At 38.4% G+C, this 21,422-nt stretch overlaps 1 protein-coding gene across 6 annotated transcripts in view; it reads right to left on the reverse strand.

The window, feature by feature from the left end:
• Positions 1-21,422, reverse strand: part of ankrd6 (ankyrin repeat domain 6) — a 133,005-nt gene that overhangs the window by 8,379 nt on the left and 103,204 nt on the right. For 4 of the 6 annotated variants that reach the window (XM_062980776.1, XM_062980784.1, XM_062980780.1 and 1 more), the window contains 11 exons: positions 21,221-21,319; positions 19,446-19,623; positions 12,936-13,034; positions 11,024-11,122; positions 8,169-8,267; positions 6,929-7,027; positions 5,761-5,859; positions 4,537-4,614; positions 3,332-3,436; positions 2,906-3,043; positions 864-1,040 (listed from right to left, as the gene is read on the reverse strand). In XM_062980776.1, coding sequence (XP_062836846.1) covers positions 864-1,040; positions 2,906-3,043; positions 3,332-3,436; positions 4,537-4,614; positions 5,761-5,859; positions 6,929-7,027; positions 8,169-8,267; positions 11,024-11,122; positions 12,936-13,034; positions 19,446-19,623; positions 21,221-21,318 — 1,269 coding nt within the window. In that variant the 5' untranslated portion in view covers position 21,319. The remainder of the gene's footprint in view (positions 1-863; positions 1,041-2,905; positions 3,044-3,331; positions 3,437-4,536; positions 4,615-5,760; positions 5,860-6,928; positions 7,028-8,168; positions 8,268-11,023; positions 11,123-12,935; positions 13,035-19,445; positions 19,624-21,220; positions 21,320-21,422) is intronic. The other 2 variants (XM_062980790.1, XM_008119448.3) reach the window with 2 other exon arrangements.

Below are 21,422 nucleotides of genomic sequence, written 5' to 3' on the forward strand. Positions count from 1 at the left end.
TACAGCCAAAAATGCAAAGAAACAACTTGATGCACATGCTGCAGTAAGAATGGACTTCAAGCAGAACCACAGCATAGGCTCGCCCGTCAAAAATCATTGTTGTTTTTTTTTCAATTTGCACTACACACATGGAAACATATGATCTGATAATGAATAAAAATACATGGAGAGGTGAAATACTTCGCAGGTGAAACTCATACTGTATTCCCATTGCTTTCCTAATCTCTCTGTTAAAAAGTTATACACACACATACACACAATTATCAATGCAAAAAAATGTATTCAGTGTATCACTTCCAGCTGGAACTTCCAGCTGGATTTAAGATGTTGTCTCCACTATCCTTATAACCAGATTAATTCAAAAATCCAAATAATTTAACAATGAGAGCACACCTATATGATTGCATATTACACGACTTTCCAAAAAGGCATGCAAATAATTAAATCTGAAATATGGTTATTAAAGGTAAAAGTTTCCCCCTGACATTAAGTCTAGTCGTGTACGATTCTGGGGGTTGGTGCTTATCTCCATTTCTAAGCCAAAGAGCCAGCATTGTCCATAGACACTGGCCAGCATGACTGCATGAAGCGTCATTATCTTCCTGCTGGGGCGCTACCTATTGATCGACTCACACTTGCATGTTTTTGAACTGTTAGGTTGGCAGAAGCTGGGGCTAACAACGGGAGCTCACCTAACCCCGGGGATTCGAACTGCTGAACTTCCGATCAGCAAATTCAGCAACTCAGCGGTTTAACCCACTGTGCCACTGTGGCCCCGAAATATGGTTAGCTTCATGAAAATCTCTTCCTGATTTATTTCATCAGCATATTAATACTACTCCAGTGGGAGACTACTTAGTTACCTGCATGATTTTCCCATCCTTCCCACGATAAAGTGTATACAGCTGATATGCTCTGAATTCATGGGGTGGCGGTGGAGATGAGCAGCGGTGCTTGCTCCTACGTTTTGGCAAGTTCTGGTGTGGGCCAGAAGGCATCTGCTGGTCAGCTGGGGATGTGGGGTCAGAGAGTGCTGAAACCTGATTTTTTAAAACAAGAACAACAACATTGTGGCTGATTGGCATATAAAATGCTAATCCCCCCCCATTTAATTACTTTTCTTACCCTACATATTATGAAGTTTTCCACATCTGTTATGACCAGGTATACTACTCCAGTGATTCACAGAAGCATTGTACTATAAAACTTTAAAGGAAAGCAAGGACCATCTAGTCAAAAGCTTCCATAACAAAATTCTGTTTAAAAACCTACAACAAAAGAGAGTCCAACACCTTCCAATGTACAGTAGTCCTTTTCATGGTCAAACCGTAATTACTTATATACTCTAGTATAAACCAATCCGAATATAAGCCAAAATACCTAATTTTACCACAAAAAAACGGGAAAACGTATTGACTCAAGTATAAGACGAGGGTGCAGCAGCTACTGGTAAATTTAAAAAATAAAAAGAATAATAGCAATAAAACTACATTAATTGAGGCGTCAGTAGGTTAAATGTTTTTGAATATTTACATAAAACGGTAATTTAAGATAATAATAAGACTTTAATGAGGTAAGACTGTCCAACTCTGATTACCTGTATACTCGGGTATAAACCAACCCGAATTTAAGCTGGTCAGGACCATCACTCGAGTATAAGCCAAGGGGTGTTTTTTCAGTCCTAAAAATGGCTGAAAAGCTCACTTTATACTCAAGTATACAGTAGAGTCTCACTTATCCAACACTCGCTTATCCAACATTCTGGATTATCCAACACATTTTTGTAGTCAATGTTTTCAATACATTGTGATATTTTGGTGCTAAATTCGTAAATACAGTAATTACTACTTAGCATTACTGCATATTGAACTACTTTTTCTGTCAAATTTGTTGTATAACATGATGTTTTGGTGCTTAATTTGTAAAATCATAACCTAATATGATGTTTAATAGGCTTTTCCTTAATCCCCCCCTTATTATCCAACATATTCGCTTATCCAACATTCTGCCCGCCCATTTATGTTGGATAAGTGAGACTCTATTGTATATGGTAATCTATGTAACAATATTTGGGAAAAAAAATCTGTTCCTGGTTTGAAAGTGTTCTTTCCTGTTTAACTGTGTGGTACTTCCTTTGAAGGCAGTTGTTATACTCCAGAAAATTTGTTTTTGTGGCTGCCACAAACTAGGTTGAATTGATTGAGATTCGATGAGATATTCATTGAAAAACTAGAGCAAAATGTGCTGCAGAATGTCCAGCAAAAACAAAGTGTTTGCAGTTTAATAAACCTTTTCCATGTTTTGAGGAAGCATGGAAACAATTGTTTTATGAAACAATTAGAAAACGACATTTGTAACCCAAGAACAAAAATCATGTTTGTGTTATCATTGGGAACTTATTCCTAACATTCTGGCAGAATCTCAGATAATCTCCATATTAGGATAATTGTCAAATATATTGCGCATCATATAGCTGATAGAACTCAATAAAACCATTAAAAGTACACAAGAACAATGGGTAAATTGTTATTTCTCTTGTCTTATCACCCAATGTCTACTCTAGTGTATTTTAATGTATTTGAAATGTAATAAACACAAAACAATCTGATGGCCTTTTTATTCATAACAATTTACCTTCTGAAAGATGAATTTTATCAAAAAGTCTGTGTTTAATAGTTGTTACCATATACTCCCAAATTACTTTCCATACTGCTTTCAACTTACATTAAACATTAACAGAAATGAATCCTGATTCTAGGTTTTATGTAACCATCTCTTTAAACTTGTAGGCCTAAGTGGTCCAAAAAAGGAGGCACTGATGAAAAATCTATGCTGTATAGAATGGGAAATGAGACACTGAAAGGAAAATGACATGTCCCCTCCATCACATTTCATTCAATGGTACCTTTTCCCTTGGTTTCTTCTTTTTGCTCTTCCTCCCTCGGAGCTCGGACAAAGGCAGCTGGGAGTCATCTTTCAAGTTATTTCTCCCTTGAGGGGCTGGATCACTGCTGTTGGTGTCATCAGCAGCCGAGGCACTGCCCTGTTCCGAAATAAAAGAGTTCATAGGAAAAGATGAAATGGACCCAGATGGTTGCTTTCATCTTCTTCCTCTTGGCCCTGCTCATGAGATTACACGAACCCGAAATGTAGAACCATCAAGAGCAACTAAAAGGGCATCACTCAAGTGGCATTCAAGGATACAAAGCTCTTTCTTGTTAGAGCAAATGACACAAGACACATCCATTTCAAACCGTTTCTCAGGAGCCGGGGGGCTTTGCAGCACTCAGACCACATTCCTTGCTTTCTAAATACACAAAGCTGGCTTTACCTTGCTTTGTACCACTTCATCTCTTGGTACAGACTGAGCACGTCTCTCTTCTTTGAGTCTCTCCCTCTTCTTCCTCAAGCTTCTTCCACGATTAAAGCGTGACACCTGCATATGGAGAAGTGTCCAGTTAGTACCTTAGGGAGGGGCTGAGACTCAGGGTGCAATTATACTGTAGAATTAATGCAGTCTGATACCACTTTAATTGCCAGGGCTCAATGCTATGGAATCACGGGAGTGGTAGTTTGACAAGGCATCAACACTCTTGGGTAGAGAAGTTTAACACCTTGTTAAACTACAACTCTCGTGATTCCATAGCATTGAGCCATGGCAGTTGAAGTGGTGTCAAACTGCATTAATAGTGCAATGTAGATGCAATCTCGCACACACTTCAATTCGAACCATCAACATTAATTGGATATCAGCTAACCTACATTGTATTGATTTCAATGGCTCTAGGAGAAAGTATGACTAAGTCTGACTCCCATCCAGGTTGAACCACTCATCTTAATGTGGTGATACAAAGGGAAGTTTAAAAATATCTGCTGGTTCCTAAAATGCTGAACAAATTAATAACAAATGAAGAATAACAGTGAGTATAGTTGCTGTTCTAAAACTATGCAATAGAAACAACAAAATTGCAGCTAGTTTCTATAATTTAAAAAAACCATTGTTGTACATTAAATTCTATCCATTAGAATCAGACTCAATTATATGTTTAATTTATGTAGATTAGGTTGTCATTTTTAGATTTAGAGTAGGTTGTCACACCAAGCTCATGGTATATTGGCTTCAAGTGATATACTGGATTTACTGGAGTCTATTGCTGAATTTGGAAAGTGGAAAAAAGGAATCAGACTGAAGTGAAGGCCAATTACAAGATGCTGTTCCTCCTTTCTTGTTGGCCATTCCTATGGCCTCCCTCCCTGACGTGAGCTTGCCTACCTCATTGGACCTGTCATCCTCTTACTGAGTTAATGCACCATCAAATCTAATGCACCCTAATTTTGGTGATATAATTTAATGAAAAAATGTGTGCATTCGACTCAAGTTATTATGGTATACTTACTATGTCTGGATCTGACCCCATTGTGAGACATGCATCTTTAACAAAATCTGGAACCTCCTCGATTTGATTTGTGTGAGAGATACTGACTCCAGAGTACTTTTGCTAAACAGTGTACTATTGAGTTATACCCAAGACATACCTGCGGGGCCTTTGTGAGCAAAAGGGCCACTTCAGCATTGTTGTGTTCACGTGCAACTTCAAGCGGGGTCTGACCAGCCTGTAACAATAGAAGAAATGTGATTCTCTTCAGAAGACATTCAGGAGACAAAGGAGGCACAGAGCATTTAAAATATATGTCCACTGGTATATGAACATATTTTTATAACATTTACTAAAGAAAAGCATAATCAAATCAAGTTTGATCAAAGCACCAGGAATGGAATATGAGAAATCAGCACAGTCAATAAAACTATAAACACATATGAGTATAGACTGTAGACAGCATTAGACAAGAAAGTTATTTTGCCAACATGACCTTGTTATGTGTACTTACTTAGACGACCCCTCATTGTCCAAGTATGATGGCCTTCCAAGTGTAGTGTCTTGGCAATGGATAAGAAGGTGACTGCGGACCTCTATTCTTGATCCGCATGTTCTTCAATAGTGAGGACATCAGTTTCCAGGTGGAAGGCGGTCCTGGTCAGGGTTGGCTTGATGCGCCTTCCTTTTGGCACGTTTCTCCCTTTTGTCTTCCATTTGTGTCTCGGCACAGCTGACCTCCAGCTAGAGTGCTCAAGGGCCAGGGCTTCCCAATCCTCTGTGTCTATTGCACAATTTTTAAGGTTAGCTTTAAGCCTATCTTTAAATCGCTTTTCTTGTCCACCAACATTCTGTTTTCCGTTCTTGAGTTGGGAGTATAGTAACTGCTTTGGGAGATGATGATCAGGCATATGGACAACGTGGCCAGTCCAGGAGAGTTGAGGGTGTAGGAGCACCGCTTCACTGCTGGTGGTCTTTGTTTCTACCAGCACGCTGACATTTGTCCACCTGTCTTACCAAGAGATTTGTGGGATTTTTCGGAGGCAATGCTGATGGAATCGTTCCAGCAGTTGAGTGTGACATCTGTAAACAGTCCATGTTTTGCAAGCATATAAAAGGGTTGGGACAACAGCTTTATAAACAAGCACCTTGGTGTCCCTATGGATGTCCTGATCCTCAAACATTCTCTGCTAAATAAATTTGGAGAAATGCTGCACTCACAGAGCTCAGGTGGTGTTGTATTTCAGTGTCAATGTTGACTTTTGTGGGGAGATGTCATTTTCTAACATTATGTATATGTGTATATGCAACGTTTCCATCCAGCCATTTTGGCAAAGCCACTACTGAGCAGCAAATAGCTTGAAAGAGTAAGAAGAGGACTTACATTGTTAACTACTGTCCCATCAGCTCCTGCCTCCAACAGCAGTTTGACTACCTTCTTATGGTTTAGCGCAGCAGCTACATGGAGTGCTGTATCGCCAACCTAAAAGTTACCAAAAAAATTACAACTCACATGTGGTCATTCCCGTTGATGAACATTTTAATCAAGACAAATAAGCTTCAAAAAGGGCTACTGAACAGAAAGACAGGCTACTAAAGAAAAATCTCTTATTTTAGTCTTTTGAGAGAAAATTCACAGCTACGAAATACAAATATACAACATCCCTAAGGAATATATTGAAAAATCTGTAATAGTAGCATTTGCTACTATTACAATGGTCATGAAAATATAAATATTCCTTCCAGAGTTATTTGTGGTATTTTTGGTTATATAAAATATCACTACATCAATGGCAGAAAACTGGACTGATGTACTTGAATGTTATAGGAGCTCAGAGACCAGAGTTTAAATCCTCGCTCACTAGGGATGACTCTGGACAAGTCAGACTCTCTCAACTTAAAAGGACGTTAATTGCAACAACAACTTGAACAAATCTTGCCAAGTAAAACCAGTAATAGGTTCATCTTAGGGTTGCTGTAAGTCAAAAAACCACTGAAAGAGTAAATTTACACGTAATATTGATATTATACAGTTGGGTGGGATTGGTAAGTCACTATACATTCTTATTTTCTGATGGGGAAAAGATTTTTAAAAGGCTCTCAACTTGTGCTTCGTTGTTGTTTTTTCTTCCTTTTTTCATGTGCCAATTGTTGCTTACGACTTCTCAGTATGCACAACTTAGCCAGTTATTTGGTACATTTTTTTAAAAAAAGCTGTATAATCAAAACTCATTTTATTGAACTATGTTCTAAGTCTTGACATCAATGTTGCAATTTTTACTCTGGAAAGAATTTCAAGGAAGGGAGTGCAGAAACCATAAATGGGGATGGCAACAGCATGTTCTGACATGACAAAGCATTTCTTTAAGGCCATTCTTAAAACCAAAAGGATATCTATTGTACAGCAAAGTAGTAATATGGAATTGAGGCATTCCAGGAGCTTTCCGTGGACTTCAGAGCCCAGTTAATCTATTTCAAATACAAGAAACATCTTCCACCCAGAAAGCCTTATAGAAAATGGAGCACGGTGACAATGGCATTCATGCACTGACCTGGTTTTTTTCATGGACTGAACAGAAAGCACTGAGGAGTAGCCTAATGATGGGTAAGTGATTGTAACGAGCTGCGACATGCAAACAGGTATCTCCTGCCTAAAAATAAGGGGGAAATGCAGGTCACCATAAAAACATTTTGGCTATTGGGAGGTGCAATCCTATTCAACCGTAGCTGGGAATGAGCATAATATAACACAGTGATTCCCAAACTCTACTAAAATACTGATTTCACTGAATGCAAACTAAAGTTCTCCACTTTTTAAACTCATACAGTAATAATTGATATAAGCAAGGATGAAAAGGGAAAATGGGAGAAGGGGAGAGAAACTGGGACGTTTTAAAAGCAGTTGAAAAAGTGGGGCAACAAAGGATTAAATGGACTGTCACTGCCAAACTGGGACAACTGGAGTGTGCCTTCATTTAGTAGCAAAATCATTGCTTATTTATTTTAAACTGGGGCAAAGGGGGATCACTAATGCTACATAATCCTTAACAATGTAAGAATGTATTTTTACATGTTCTTGTTTTCTTAAATTGTTAAGGATGACATATTATGTATTTTTCATAAGATGTATAAAGGATCTAAAAATACAGTTTAGAAATGTGGAAGACGAGAAGGAACTTTGTACCATATGTGATGAACATGTGATAAAGTGAGGAAATAGTGGAGGCAGATATAGTTGCTGATACAAGATTTTTAAAAAATGAGTACTGTTGAAACCAGAGTTGTTTTTATTGGAATTATTGAATAAGAAGATTAAAGGCTAGAATTACAAAGCGTGAATTTATTTGATTCTGGCAGCAAGATTTTTACATGCTCAGAAATGGTAAAATCTAGAGATACCAACAAAGGTAGATTGGAAATAAAAGATTTTTGGAATGGCAGAAATGGACAAATTATCTACTTTGCTTGCTTTTGATAATCTCTTAAAAGTGTAGGACAGCACTTGTGGGTTTAAAATATTGAGATTTTTTTCTGTATGATTATTAAGTAGTTTAAATACCAGTTAAGTAGAAATAAGGACGTGAATAATAGTTTTGCATCCATGGTTTGGAGGGTGGAATAGTATTGTTCTGTTCAGAGTGTTTCTCTTTTTTCTTTCTATTTTGTTTTATGTATATTACAACAAATATGTCATTTTTGAAAAATAATATATCTTTTGACCTACACGGTACTTCTTATTTCATCCATACATAAAAGCCAAATATGTCTGTATCTATATTTAGTAATACTCACATTGTTTTTGATATCAACCCGGGAACCTCCAAGCAGTAGGACTCGAACACTTTCCGAATGACTGTTTTGGCAAGCCAAGTGCAGTGGCGTGTTACCTGCCTTAGAAAAGAGAGAGGGGAAGAACACAGTCATTTCTAGAAAGGACACGAAGTACATGAACAAAGCAAACAAACAAATTAACCTTTCTTCTCCACTGCTTTTGAATATACCTGACCTCCACACAGAAAGGAATCTGCAAACTAACAGATAGTAAGTGACAAAAGGGAAAGCAAGGCTGTTGTTGCTTTTCCTGCAGCATGTTATACACGTAATTTCTCTTGTCCTTGTCCCAAAGGTATTTTTGGAAGAAGCGGATTGTTTTTCGTTTCTCAAAATGTAACAATACCAGTGAAGAGGAGGAACCAAGTTCTGAACTGAGGAACGGAGGGGAAACATACTGGCCATATAGGTGACATACACAAACATAACACAAACCCAGTTACACCAGTATATGTATCTTTAAGGATGTTGAGGAAGGAGGTATCCCATACCTCTTCATACAACATGACTTGCCTCATCCGAACAGCAGGAGGTGGAAGGTCTTGGGCTGCATCTACACTGTAGATGCCATGGGCCAATGCTATGGAACGATGGGAGTTGTAGTTTGGTGAATATCCCAGCAGATCTTGTGCTGCCAGGGAAGAACTGGGGGCAAAGAAGCAGCATCTTGGGAAAGATATTTCTACACTTGCAGAGACTTGAGCTCCTCTGGTGTGCTTATTGGATCTAAGCCCAAGTGGAGTTAGTGGATGACAGATTTAAATGTCAACCTTTAAATCTGCCATCCACTAATTCCATTTGAACAACAAGCTAAAGTGGAGTTAGTGGATGGCAGATTTAAAGGTTGACATTACTATAAAGAGCTATATAATTCACACATGCAAATTTTGCAATCTTGTATCTTATTTTGATCAGCCTTTCTGTCTGATATAATAAAATATGAATAGTGCATCTGTTTCTATTTCATTATAGAGATCACAGAACTTCCTCTCATTTGGTTCTCTATTATTTATGGGAAGGTTTCCAGGATTTTATATAGTTGGTGATACAGAACATACACCAAGAAGCCTCTGATTCTCTTTGTTCTTTTTCCCACCCTCTGCTTCCTCCCCTGTGGCCAATGAAATGTTAGGTCCTGTCTCCTTAAAGCAGTGGTTCTCAACCTGTGGGTCCCCAGAAACTCCCAGAAATCCTAACAGCTGGTAAACTGGCTAAGATTTCTGGGAGTTGTAGGCCAAAACACCTGGGGACCCACAGGTTGAGAACCGCTGCCTTAAAGGTAACTACACTCTTAAATCATGTCTTTCCTTATAGGAAGCATTTAGCGAAATCCCATGCCTCAAAAACCTTAAGAGGCCCAACTATGAACCTGATAAAATACATGTTTTTTTTAAAAAAAAAATCAGACAAGCTGACTGGCTCAACACTTCCAACCTGCAATTTAAGAGACATAACTTGAGCCACCCTGCTGTTTTTTTCATCTCACTGTTCTCATGAATTATGAAATGGAAGTATATCTCCCTTAAGTTACCTTGGTCTAATTTCAGCAACAAGAGCTTATACTTCTATTTCTGGTGAATGGTATTTGCATACTTTGGGCTTACTTTGTGATTCATCTATCCACTACTGTATGTTCAATATTAAATACGATTTCTGTTTTACAGGAAAAAGTCTGATACTACATTTCTTTCTCTGGTGCGTAATACTTCCCTTTTTAATATTTTTGTTTGGCTGTATTGCTGTTATCTCATACGCAGAAAGTTTAAATTCTAAATTTTATTTTTTCTTTAAAAATCTTGTACTTTGACTTTATGTATTGACTTGATTTTATCTTTGACTTCTTTTCTTTGGTTTTCACATTTAGTCTGTTGCCAAGACATGTCTTCTTCCCTTTACAATATTAAGACATTTTTCTTCCTGGCAAAACCTTTAGTCCTTGTCATAGTCATCTCTCATTCAGGTTACTCTCATCTTCTCTCTGGTCTATAGTTGTCTTACAACAATCTCCCTTATGTCTATTTGGTATGTCAAATACATACGTCGGCTACCAAAACTATTCATATCTTTCATTATCGGCATCCTGGCTCCATTACTCCACCATCAGTCACTTTCCATGTCTCAACTTACTATAAGCTCTTTGAGAGAAAGTTTTTTCTATTCTGTGAAGTAAGCAAACAATCATTCACATGTGCACACACTGATATGCCTGTTGGGAATGAAAGCATCTCATAATGTATGTCCTATATCGCCCCACAACAAACATCCTGTAACATAAGATAAACATAGAAAGTGTTGGAAAAGACCTGGAAGTATAATGAATCCCTCAACAGTTTTTGAAGAGATTTTGTTCAAGTATTTGAAGTATGAAAACCTTATGTAAAACATATAATATTCCCTGGGTTTACCATCTGAAAGAAACTGGTTGTCTTGCATTTAATTAGCTAGGTTTCTATTACCATTTTTTCACACATTCTAATATAAATCCCTTCAATCACAACTAAGATGCATAAACCCTTTTAGTGTGACTTGACCATAATTCATGCAATAACATTCAGTACAACTGAGCTCTTTTTTGCGTGTGTCAGCTGTCAAAACAGACATTTTCCCACATGGAAAATTCCTCACAGGGGAAGACTCTACACAAGTTCAATTAAAATAAAATGACACATTATTTGCCAAGAAATATATTGCCATTTGATGAGAAATGTCACCACAATAAAGAAATGTCACTATTGGAGGAAACATTTCCATTTTTGAAGTATTTTTTTATATTTTGAATAAGCAAACTTGAAAGCTCTGTTTTGCAAGCATCTCACCTTGTTTCTGGCCAGAACATTGGCTCCTGCTTTAACAAGGAGTTTGGCCGACTGACTGAAACCATGCCAAGAGGCTTCATGAAGAGCTGTATTCCCATCCTGAAAAGCAGATACAGAGAAAAAAAGCCCTTAAGACAACTATCTTCACATGAGGAAATGTCGTAATGAGGCTGATCCTACCTGTTCCAAATCGCAAAGCTGTTTGGACACATGAAACAAACCAAACAAAAAAAGACACTGAAACTTTTCTGTGGTAATGGCTTAAAAAATCGAGAGTATTATATCTACTGTTATGCCTTTCCTCTTCCAACAGACAAATTTATCCTGACCATTATAAACCAGAGCTGGAGAAAGTGTGCCCCATGGATCTCTTTGCTATTACTCAAAACACATTTGCCCAGAACTTAATTTCATCATTAGAAGGCTTTTTTAAAAAAGTACTGTATCATACACGTCAATGGATACCACATTTTAGAAATTTGTGTTGCCTATGCCTCAAATTGCAGATCAATTTCTTTGATAGCGATAATCTCCAGTCATGGTCTAACCACCTCTGTTTTAATCATTTCCCACTGAGATTTCCAATGAGAAGCAACCTCTAATTCTAGTGTCTGCCAGGAGCATCCTGATTAGTCTTTTGGACTTCACGATTTTATGTTATGAAATATGAAGCATTTGAGAAATGGCTCTTAAAACTTCATTCCAGGAGGTGGCCAGTCCTGCATAGTAACAGCCACATGTGAAGCCACATATCACAACTTTTACTGTAACAGTGAGAGTCCAATGGTCCTCGAGATAATACTGCCAAACTTGCAATTCCTCACCACTGGCAGTCCAGGCAAGGATTTCTGGAAACTGGAAACAACAATATCTGGAAGATTGCCTCTCCTGCATATAAATGACAATTCTTTGTTGCTAATGTAACAGAAGTAAAGTGCTACTTACTTAATAGTTTATTTTACAACAGTTACCAGGCAGATAAACAACAACATCAGTACCAATATTTGCCTAATTAATGCTAACAATGGCTTAAATCCAATGTGACATTCATGGTAGAAACACAGTTTTTAGTCTCTTTCCACATCCAGCCCACCACACTTACTCTGAAGTTTTTCCCAGCCCATCAGAACAGGACTTTAGGGTACATGGAAGTAGAAGAACTTTATTTAATCATTTGGCAATCAATTCACTCATAACCAGGATTGGAAACCCACAATTTAGTCCCAAATCCTGATTGGGAGCAAATTCTAGTCAGCATCAATGATGATGTACATATGACTATCATATGACTCTTAATTGAGTCCCTTCGGGGAGATAGGATGGTATATAAATAATAATAATAATAATAATAATAATAATAATTATTATTATTATTATTATTATTATGAACCGTGGTTGAGCCAGGCATTGTGTAGTGACTTGAAACCATGCTTGGCTATGGAAACCCACTGAGAGACCTTGCACAAGTTACGCCCTCTCAGTCCCAGAAGATTCCGTGATAGATTTGCCTTAGGATTTCCATAAGTCAGAAGCAACTTGAAGATACTCACTGCTACTTGAGTCGAGTACTTTAAACAAAGACAAGGAACAGGAAGCATCATGTTTGCCATGCAGGGCTTTTTATAAAACTACATGATAGGGAATGAACTGGAAAAGAACCCTGCCGGGCAATAAGTGAAATTTTACGACAGTTTAGACTACAAAAATAACTAACACAAATATTACTAGCATTTTCAATTTGACAACACTTTCCAAGGTTTTCAGTTGTTTGGGGTGTTCAGTATTGTAGTCAGAACTCAAAAGTTCCACTATAAATTATCCAAACAACTTAGACAATGGTTTAAAATTATTTCTAGTTTCTAAATAGTTAAAATACTAAAACTATTACTGGTTTCATGCATTTCCTTTTTACCTTGTCTTGTCTGTCTAAAGAGCATCCTTCATGGATAAGAGTGGTTATTACATCTGTGTTCCCTACAACTGTAGCTCGATGCAAAGCTGTTTGATCACCCTGCAAAGACAGACAGTAGTTAACTACTAATACACTTTTCATTCTAAATGTATAGCATCACACATGCAAACATATTGTGCAGATTTATACAGCTCTCTTATAAGCAACAACATCCACACTGAAATTGTGATACAAACGAGTCGCACATTCAAAGACACATCGCCATTCCTGGTATCTCAATTAATGGTCACATTCTGAGATACTTTGGAATAACTGTTAAAAGCCTACAGACACTTCACATTTATGTGTCTCTACGTGGACACCACTTTCCACTGAGAAAAAAACCCACATAAATCTAAAATACCATTTATAGTGTGTGAAAATCAAGCATATAAAAATGTACACCATTGATACTGAAGTACCTGAATCATTAACACATACATATAACCCTCTGTTCTCTCCTATTTTCCAGCTTATAAGTATCATAGGAAATTATGTTATTAGAATGCAATTGTCAGAATTCCACATGCAGCATGGCCAGAGCTGACTAGATGGAAGATTTTTAGGTAACATCCACAAGCTCTTGTAGGTGAAGCAAACCTTAGTTTTACAATCTTGAAAGCATCACTATCCTTCTTTCCTACCACAAGCAAACATACATACAGAACAGACATGCTGCTCAGAAATTATACAGTTTTTCAGATGAAGTAAACTCAGCCAAGAAAAATATGCTGCACAGAAAATAAACAGCTAATTTCAACGAAGTTTGCAGCATTTCTTAGTGACTGGTTAGTCTACTCAGCAAAACATTACGGTAGATGACTGCACATTCGACCAAGTATTCAATCAAATACTTGGCCTCAAAAGAAAAAGTTTTACACAGCAATTCTGCCTCTGCAGTTCTCAGTATGTGTAGTTGACTGTGTGTTACAGTGGCCTGATTGTAGGACTAGGACTCTGGGAGACCTGGCTTCAAATCTCCCTTTTACCATGGAAACCCACTGGGTGACTTTGGGAAAGTCCCACTTTCTCAGCCCCAGAGGAAACAATGGCAAACCCCTTCTAAACAAACCTTGCCAAGAAAACCTTGTGATAGCTTTCCTGAATGTTGGCATAAGTCAGAAATGACATGAAGGCACACAACAAGAACAAGTTTAGTCATTTCAAAGGGGCACAAGTTATAATTAACACATGGATAGCTTTGGCCAGGATTGTAAACTTCATATATCCAAATAACAAAGAGGCTTCAGATAGCTAGATTTGTGAAGCTCCCATTGTTTGGTGAATATTCTTCCAGCAGTGTTTATGATACCCAATATAACATGTCTACTGCCTACTGTGGACAAAACATATTGCTTATTGAAGGGAAAATAACTACCTAAACTATTAGCTATGTGCAAGTGGCTTCAACACACATGTTTGACATTTCCTATTATATTCCTTTTTTGAGCAGTGAATGTGCATTCAAGCTGTTTCTTTCTGCCCTAAATAAGCAATCTGAAATGCAAGCTGAGTTGCCCCATACAGAGTTGGGCGACACTGCTCTATGACAATTCTGTGACTATTTGTAACGTAAACCCATTGTAAAGATACAAGACTCAACTAGGGAAACTCACACATGTCTTCAGGAAGCAATGGGAAATTGTTTTGTTTGGACTAACGTTTTAAGGGAAAGAGAAATGGTCCCAGCGTCACATTCAACGATTCTATAAAAAGAATTCGGTTGCAAATGGAGCTGAATTTTATTATCTGTCTTTCACTGCCCGTTGTCCTTGGTCTCACATGCCCCTCACTACACTGAAATCCCTCGATACCATCTGAACTGAAAGCAGAAAGTCTGTGACTCAAATATCTTCACTATTCTTCTCCTGTATGATTTTAGCATCTTTGCCTGATGAAAAAAGCAGCAAAACTTTGAAAGCTGGTATGAGGCTTTTTCTGCATTTTGGGTGGCAATTGAAGGTATAGCTCTTTTGTGAAGATTTTGATATATTTTGCTTCTTACTTTATTGTTGTTTTAAATGTTTCCTATCCTGAAACTCAAGCAGGTTCAAAATAAAGTTCTGTACTTCTTCAATTCTAAGACACACTTCCCCATGTAAACATCTCTAAAGACAGGGTATGTCTTAGAATCACAGGTATTTTTTTTCTGCAGGTGGTACTGAAATTAGTATGTGTCACACATACAGGACTGCATCTTAGAATCAAATAAACACAGTAAGTATATTTTAAAAACTCTGGGCTGACTATGATGCAAGAAGTAATGGTTGGTTGGCAAGAGCGGCATAGCTCAGAATAATTTCAAGCAAACCCCAAGAGGAAAATTTCCCATATGCTATTTGATATTCTAGCTGCCATTAAGCGGACACTTTATTTTTGTGATTCGCATCCTCTTGGGAGTATATGTCCCTTTTTAAAAAAGTGACCATATTCATGTCTCTTATCTTTATTTTCAACATTTCAAATCTTTCACTTTATTTTTTGTTCCCTGACTTTCTGTCATTTGGTATTAGGTACTTTCCCTGATAAATGAGGGAAAGTGGTCTGCTCACCGGGAACAGAAGTAGAGACATATGGTAAGGATAAAGATTGAGCGGAGAAGGGAAGCTGCCCCATGCTGGGTCAGAGCCCTGATCCATTCCTGTTGTTCCAACTGACAAAGATGCTTCATAGTCAATTCACTTTTTTCCTACGTCTTCTAGAACCTCATTAACAACGTAATCATGCTACCTGGGGTCTTCTGAAAATGGTGATCACAGTGCTATCATTTTGTAGTGCAGAAAGGGGTCCAGTCCCTGAGACCTTTTGCTTGCTTGCCACTTGATCATTTCAAGCAGAGGTTAACTTGTGATCCTCCCCATGCATTATATGTACTCTTTAGCCATAGATCTTTTCATTCAGAGGCCCATTTAATAAGCATCTAGTATTGAAGGATGCCATGTTTCTGCAATAAACTCAGTTCTCTGGGCTCAAATTATAATAGGATATAGCGGGAGTTCTTTTTAAAAGCATCCATGACTAACATGTCTTTTGTAAAGATGCAGCAAAGAGTAGAAAGCTATCAATTATTGCCAGCAATAAAATCTATATTTAAGTGGAAAAACTGGTTTCTTGCTCTATTTGTAAAAAAAGTTATTCAGAAGTTGAACACTTGCTTGGTAGTCGTGAGAGACCGACTTTTGTGTTTGCCTCCTAAATGTTTCACAGATCCTGGACATAACTGCTAGGAGGAGATTTATAACTCACGATGCCATACCAAGAAATAAAATAGCACACATGGATTGCAGAGTCTGCACACATAGCCTTGTGTTAGTAGTGGTGTATCTAACTACTGCTCATTGGGAAATCCAGTAATTGAAGATTATCAAGTGGTAAACAACAAATCATATTTTTCACTAGGGGCTCCAGTGTGTTCCTGCAGTTTTTCTATGCCTTTTTCCAAGTCTGGACTCAAGAGCCAGCTGTTGCATACAGAATGGATTAGACTGATGATTGTTTCTTAACAAAAGACCCACTTGCTCATCCACTTGATACATTTTTGGTGAAACAATTATTTTAATTAGATCAGAGTGACAGCAACAAGAAAAACTAGTGTAGTTCATTAAAGGACTTATTAAGCACGCTGGCTTCAGAGAAAGACAACATCTGCTCTGGGAAACATCTCCTCTCCAATTAAAAGGAATCTCGAGTCACAAAGTAGAAAGTTGCATTTCCAACAACATAATAACACAGACTAATTGAAAACCAGCCTGCATCCAGTAGGCAACACCATAAAATGGTAATCTAGAGCAGCTTGCCTTGACTGTCAGTAGGGGTGTTAAGGTGAGTGTGTATCACATAAACACACACACACATATATATACACACAGTGTTGCCAGGAACTGTTGAGACTGGGGTAGTAAATTTCTCTCAGGGTACAAATAAAATTGTCCAAAAAACATAAGAAATTATTAAAACATGCTCTCCCTTCCCCACCCTTGACTATATCATGTGCTTTGGGGGAAGAAATGGGGAGAGAAAAATTTGGGACAGCACACATTTCCTTTGTCCTCTCTTTAAATAATGTAATGCTGCCTAGTTAATCCACACTGCTCAGTAAGGGTCTCATCAGAAAGGCCAGGCAAAGCATCTCACTTTGCCTGACCTCCGCAACAAAAGAGGGGGCACCGGGCCATATTCATCATATGGGGAAAGTGTCACTCTTGCGGAGAGGCCCATGCTGGCGCCACTGGAGCCAGCATAACACGGGAAGTCACCCATGTTCTGGGGGAAGCGTCCAACGGCATTTTTAACACAGTTGAGGGCAGAGCCTCTGCCAGAAGTCACACAACATTGTGTGATGTCTATCGTGGGACTACATCCTGAAGATGGCATGGAAGCATCCTAGGATGCTGATTTAGGTAAGTATGATGAGGTCCTATGACCCACCATGAGGCACAATGCTGTGCTGGCTAGCAAGACACCTTCCACCCAAGTAATCTATCTGATTTTCAAATATGAATTATAGCACCATCCTACTACATTGGCAATATGGTGACCAGTGATTTCTATGGAGATCATATAATAGGTTAATGTCGTGTGGTACTGAGACAAGCAACACTGCTTAAGGGGGATCTGCACACTTGATGCCTTTTGAGTGGGTAGTTTGAAATAAGTAATTTGTTCAAAGACAGAATCTTGATTTCTCCTTAATGACACCAAGAAGTTGCTAAACTTCCTTATTCCTCTCTGATCCTCAATGCTTGTCTGTTTTTGTCAGCTTTCCACAGGGTGGCATCTCTGGATATCTTGCTTTACAACTTCTATCATCCCATGCCTCAGTGATTCCTAGGGATGATGGGAGTTGTGATCAATCAGAACCAGAAGGCAGCCAGGTGGGGAAGACTAGATTGTGTGAGCAGTTATCCTGAGTTAACAGCCCTTAAAAGGGGGTTGGGCAATATGCAGATCACATATGCCACCATCCTTCCCGCAGCCATACCCAGTCAATTTTTAACTACAAATTTCAAATTGTTCTGTGCAATTTAACATGTCTATTTTATAGAAATATGTTTTAAGACATGAATTTCATTTAATGTTTTTATGATGATGTGTTTTGTGCCCTGCCCCGAGCTGTGAGGACAGGCTGGTAAGAATTATTATTATCATCATCATCATCATCATCACCACCACCAGCAGCAGCAGCAGCAGCAGTGTTGCTTCTTCCCCTACACATAAAAATGGTGCCATGTAATGAATTTTGGCAGACATGGCAGTGACAAAACAAAAACAATCCAGAAATCAACTTTGAAAACATGGCATGCATTGCCCCAATCCACTTCACCCTCTGATTCATTTGTACATTTATGGAGTCAACCATATGTCGCTGAGAAAGTAAACCCACCCAACCACCTCCCTGCAATACCAAGAGCTCTTGACTTTTCACTTTACAATCCTAAAACAAACAGTCAGCCCTCCACATTTGTGGGTTTGACTTTTGTGGATTTGATTATTCCCAAATTTTAATAAAATGTTATCTCCAGGAATCTTTAGGTCCCCCAGTGTAACTTTAGGGTCAACGTCCCCTGGAAACTGACCACAGAGTCATACTAGATGACCTAGAGATTCCTTGACAGATTATCTCTCTAGAAATCTCTAGGTCCCCTAGTGTGATTCCTTGGTCAGCTTCACGGAGTCATTATGGAGGACCTAGGGATTCCTAGAGGAGTAGTCTCTTAGGTTACAAAATAGCTTATTTATGGTTTTTCACTTTCACAGGAGTCCCTTACCCCTAACTCCAGTGGATGTGGAGGGCTGACTATATGGAAAGAGTTAACATTTCCATAAAGCAACACACTGATTGACCAATACAGTCAAAAAACCACTGATAAAAGGAAGGGAGCTTCACATTCTTTGTTTTTGTTAACCAGGGATGTGCAACAAGGGGCCCTCTTGATATTATTGGACTGCAGCTTTGATCACCCCTCAACAATTGACTAAGGCCCCTTCTACACTGCCATATAAAATCCAGAGTATCTGCTTTGAGCTGTATTATATGGCAGTTTAGACTCATATAATCCAGTTCAAAGCAGATAATGTGGATTATCTTCTTTGATATTCTGGATTATATGGCAATGTAGAAAGTGCCTAAATTGACTATAGCTAATGGAAACTGTAATCCAATCATATCTGGAGGACCACCATTTGATCAGTCATGGGGTAAACAATGGGTGGTAATATAAATTAGGACAGCAGCATTTGAATGTTTACTGTGAAGACAACTCACAGGAAGTAATCGCTTAGACACAGCCATCACATAACTTTTAGTGGGACTTTTATGGGAAAGGCAGGTGGGTAACTCATTGGCAAAACATCATCATAGTGGCAGACATGCATCCATGCGCATTTCAAGTAGCTCTGACATGCCAGGTGGCCAATCCAAAATGCTACATGCAACTATGTCGGAGAGAAGCTGAAGTTAAGAGTTCTAACCTCCTTCTCTCTTTGCAATCTTCTAGGATCCTTTCTAGCCTTTCTCCTCTGCTTTTTCTTATTTTTCTCTTCCTTGACTTCTTTTACCAGGGCCACAGTTCCCTTGACTATTTCTGAGGTATGTGCTGTGTGAGCACTCATTGACCAATCAGAGATGGCATCAGGATTCCAATAAGGGCTTGCAGGATTAGCAGGGAGAAGGAAAGAGTTACTTCTTGGGGTTTCATACTCTAGAGAGCTGGTCTCCACAGGCAGAAATTCATAATAATCCCATTCAAGGCCACTTGAGGTCATTCTTCAACTAATGATTAGGCCTTTTACAATAGCTTAACGGTCAACATCTGTAGAACACGAAGTCAGCATTTTAAATTCTCCACAACATTTTAGACTTTATTTATATTACGTAAAAGTAGGAAGATGACAAATCTATTATGATATTTATTATAGCTCACCAAAAACACAATAATCAAATAAACATACAAAAACATCCTTTTAAGAGAAAGTCTTCAAAACTGCATACTTATTTTCCTTCTGGTATAAAATCCAGTGGGGAATAGTACTGGAAAAACAGCAAGATAATTGTGCTTGTGAAGATAAACTTGGGGAAAGTCAATCCTGAATACCAGTGGTTCTCAACCTTTGGCCCGCCAGATGTTTTCAACTTCTACTCCCCTGCCATGGAGACTGTGGCCATTTGAAGTTCAAAGCATCTGGTGGACTATCAGTTGAGAAGAAAGACAGAACACTATATACAATCAATAAATGGAATATTAATATATTTGCTTAGAAGTAAATTTAACAAAATTCTACAAAGACCATATTTAAAAGAAGCTGACCATTTTCAGCAATTGCATTTTATCTAAGAAAGTGAGTAGCATCATGGAGGAAAGATGCTGAAAAAGAGAATATATTTATAAAAATGCACATGCATGCACTGTATTACTTAAAGTTGAAATCAGAGGGATTTCCCTCCACAGCCCCAGATAGGAAACCTTTGATTTCAGCTCTGCAAAATATTATATGAGCTCATGCACAGATTTAATTGAAATCAAAATTCAGTAAACAACGTGAAAACAATGTAAGGCTGTCATTCAAATATTATTTCATTTGTTATATGTGGGTGATTACCATATGCTAACAGCATGAATGGTAAAGGGCCAGCCACAAGGAGTACAAAAAGTCGATTCCCATGCCACAAAGCACTTTGGTTCCACTCAGAAATGTTCCTGGCATTATAAATGCAAACATTCTTGCCACGGGTTTTACACTTCTGAATGGTGTGAATGATGTCATGCAGGGAGTCAGTGGAGTTGCCAACTGCGTGGGTGGGAGCAAGGGCCAGAGCCAAAAAAAAAGCAAAACATGAATCGGGTGAAGGAGGAAGCATTTCATCTTCTCTCTCCAAATACAAGTTTCACATGCAAGTTTGGGTACAACTTTAGCTCTGAGATCCTTGGAGAAAGGGATAGGGTGTATTTTAAAATGGTTAATAGAATTCTAGTACTGTAAAAAAGCAAAAGTTCTTATTCTTTAAAGGCATGACTATTGCTTAATGATATGTGATAAGAGGTGCTGGAAAATACTGGCTCAAAGCCCTAAATTGTAAGGCCATTGTCCTTGCTGGGTCCATAAAGCTTTAAAACTGGCCAAACAAAGCAAACATCTATTCTAAACAGCAGCAGTGAAACCAGCTGACTTCTTGTAGTGATTTGTGAACTAAAGTGACAAAGGATTTTCCCTGCTGGGAGAAGGGGAGCAGGGTTGCATCTACTCACATCATCCTGAAGATCCACATCACAGTTTGCTTTGAGCAAAATCTGGACAACATGGAGATGGCCCTTGTAAGCCGCGAGATGGAGAGGTGTCCGCCCATGCTGCAGAGTAGAAGGGAACAATTACTGGACATGTTACAAACCCAATTCCCGGTATGCACCACATTAAGAACTAATCTATACAAACTGGTATTGGTACATTACT

This window comes from Anolis carolinensis, chromosome 1, assembly GCF_035594765.1.
Source record: "Anolis carolinensis isolate JA03-04 chromosome 1, rAnoCar3.1.pri, whole genome shotgun sequence".
NCBI classification, from domain to species: Eukaryota; Metazoa; Chordata; class Lepidosauria; order Squamata; family Dactyloidae; genus Anolis; species Anolis carolinensis.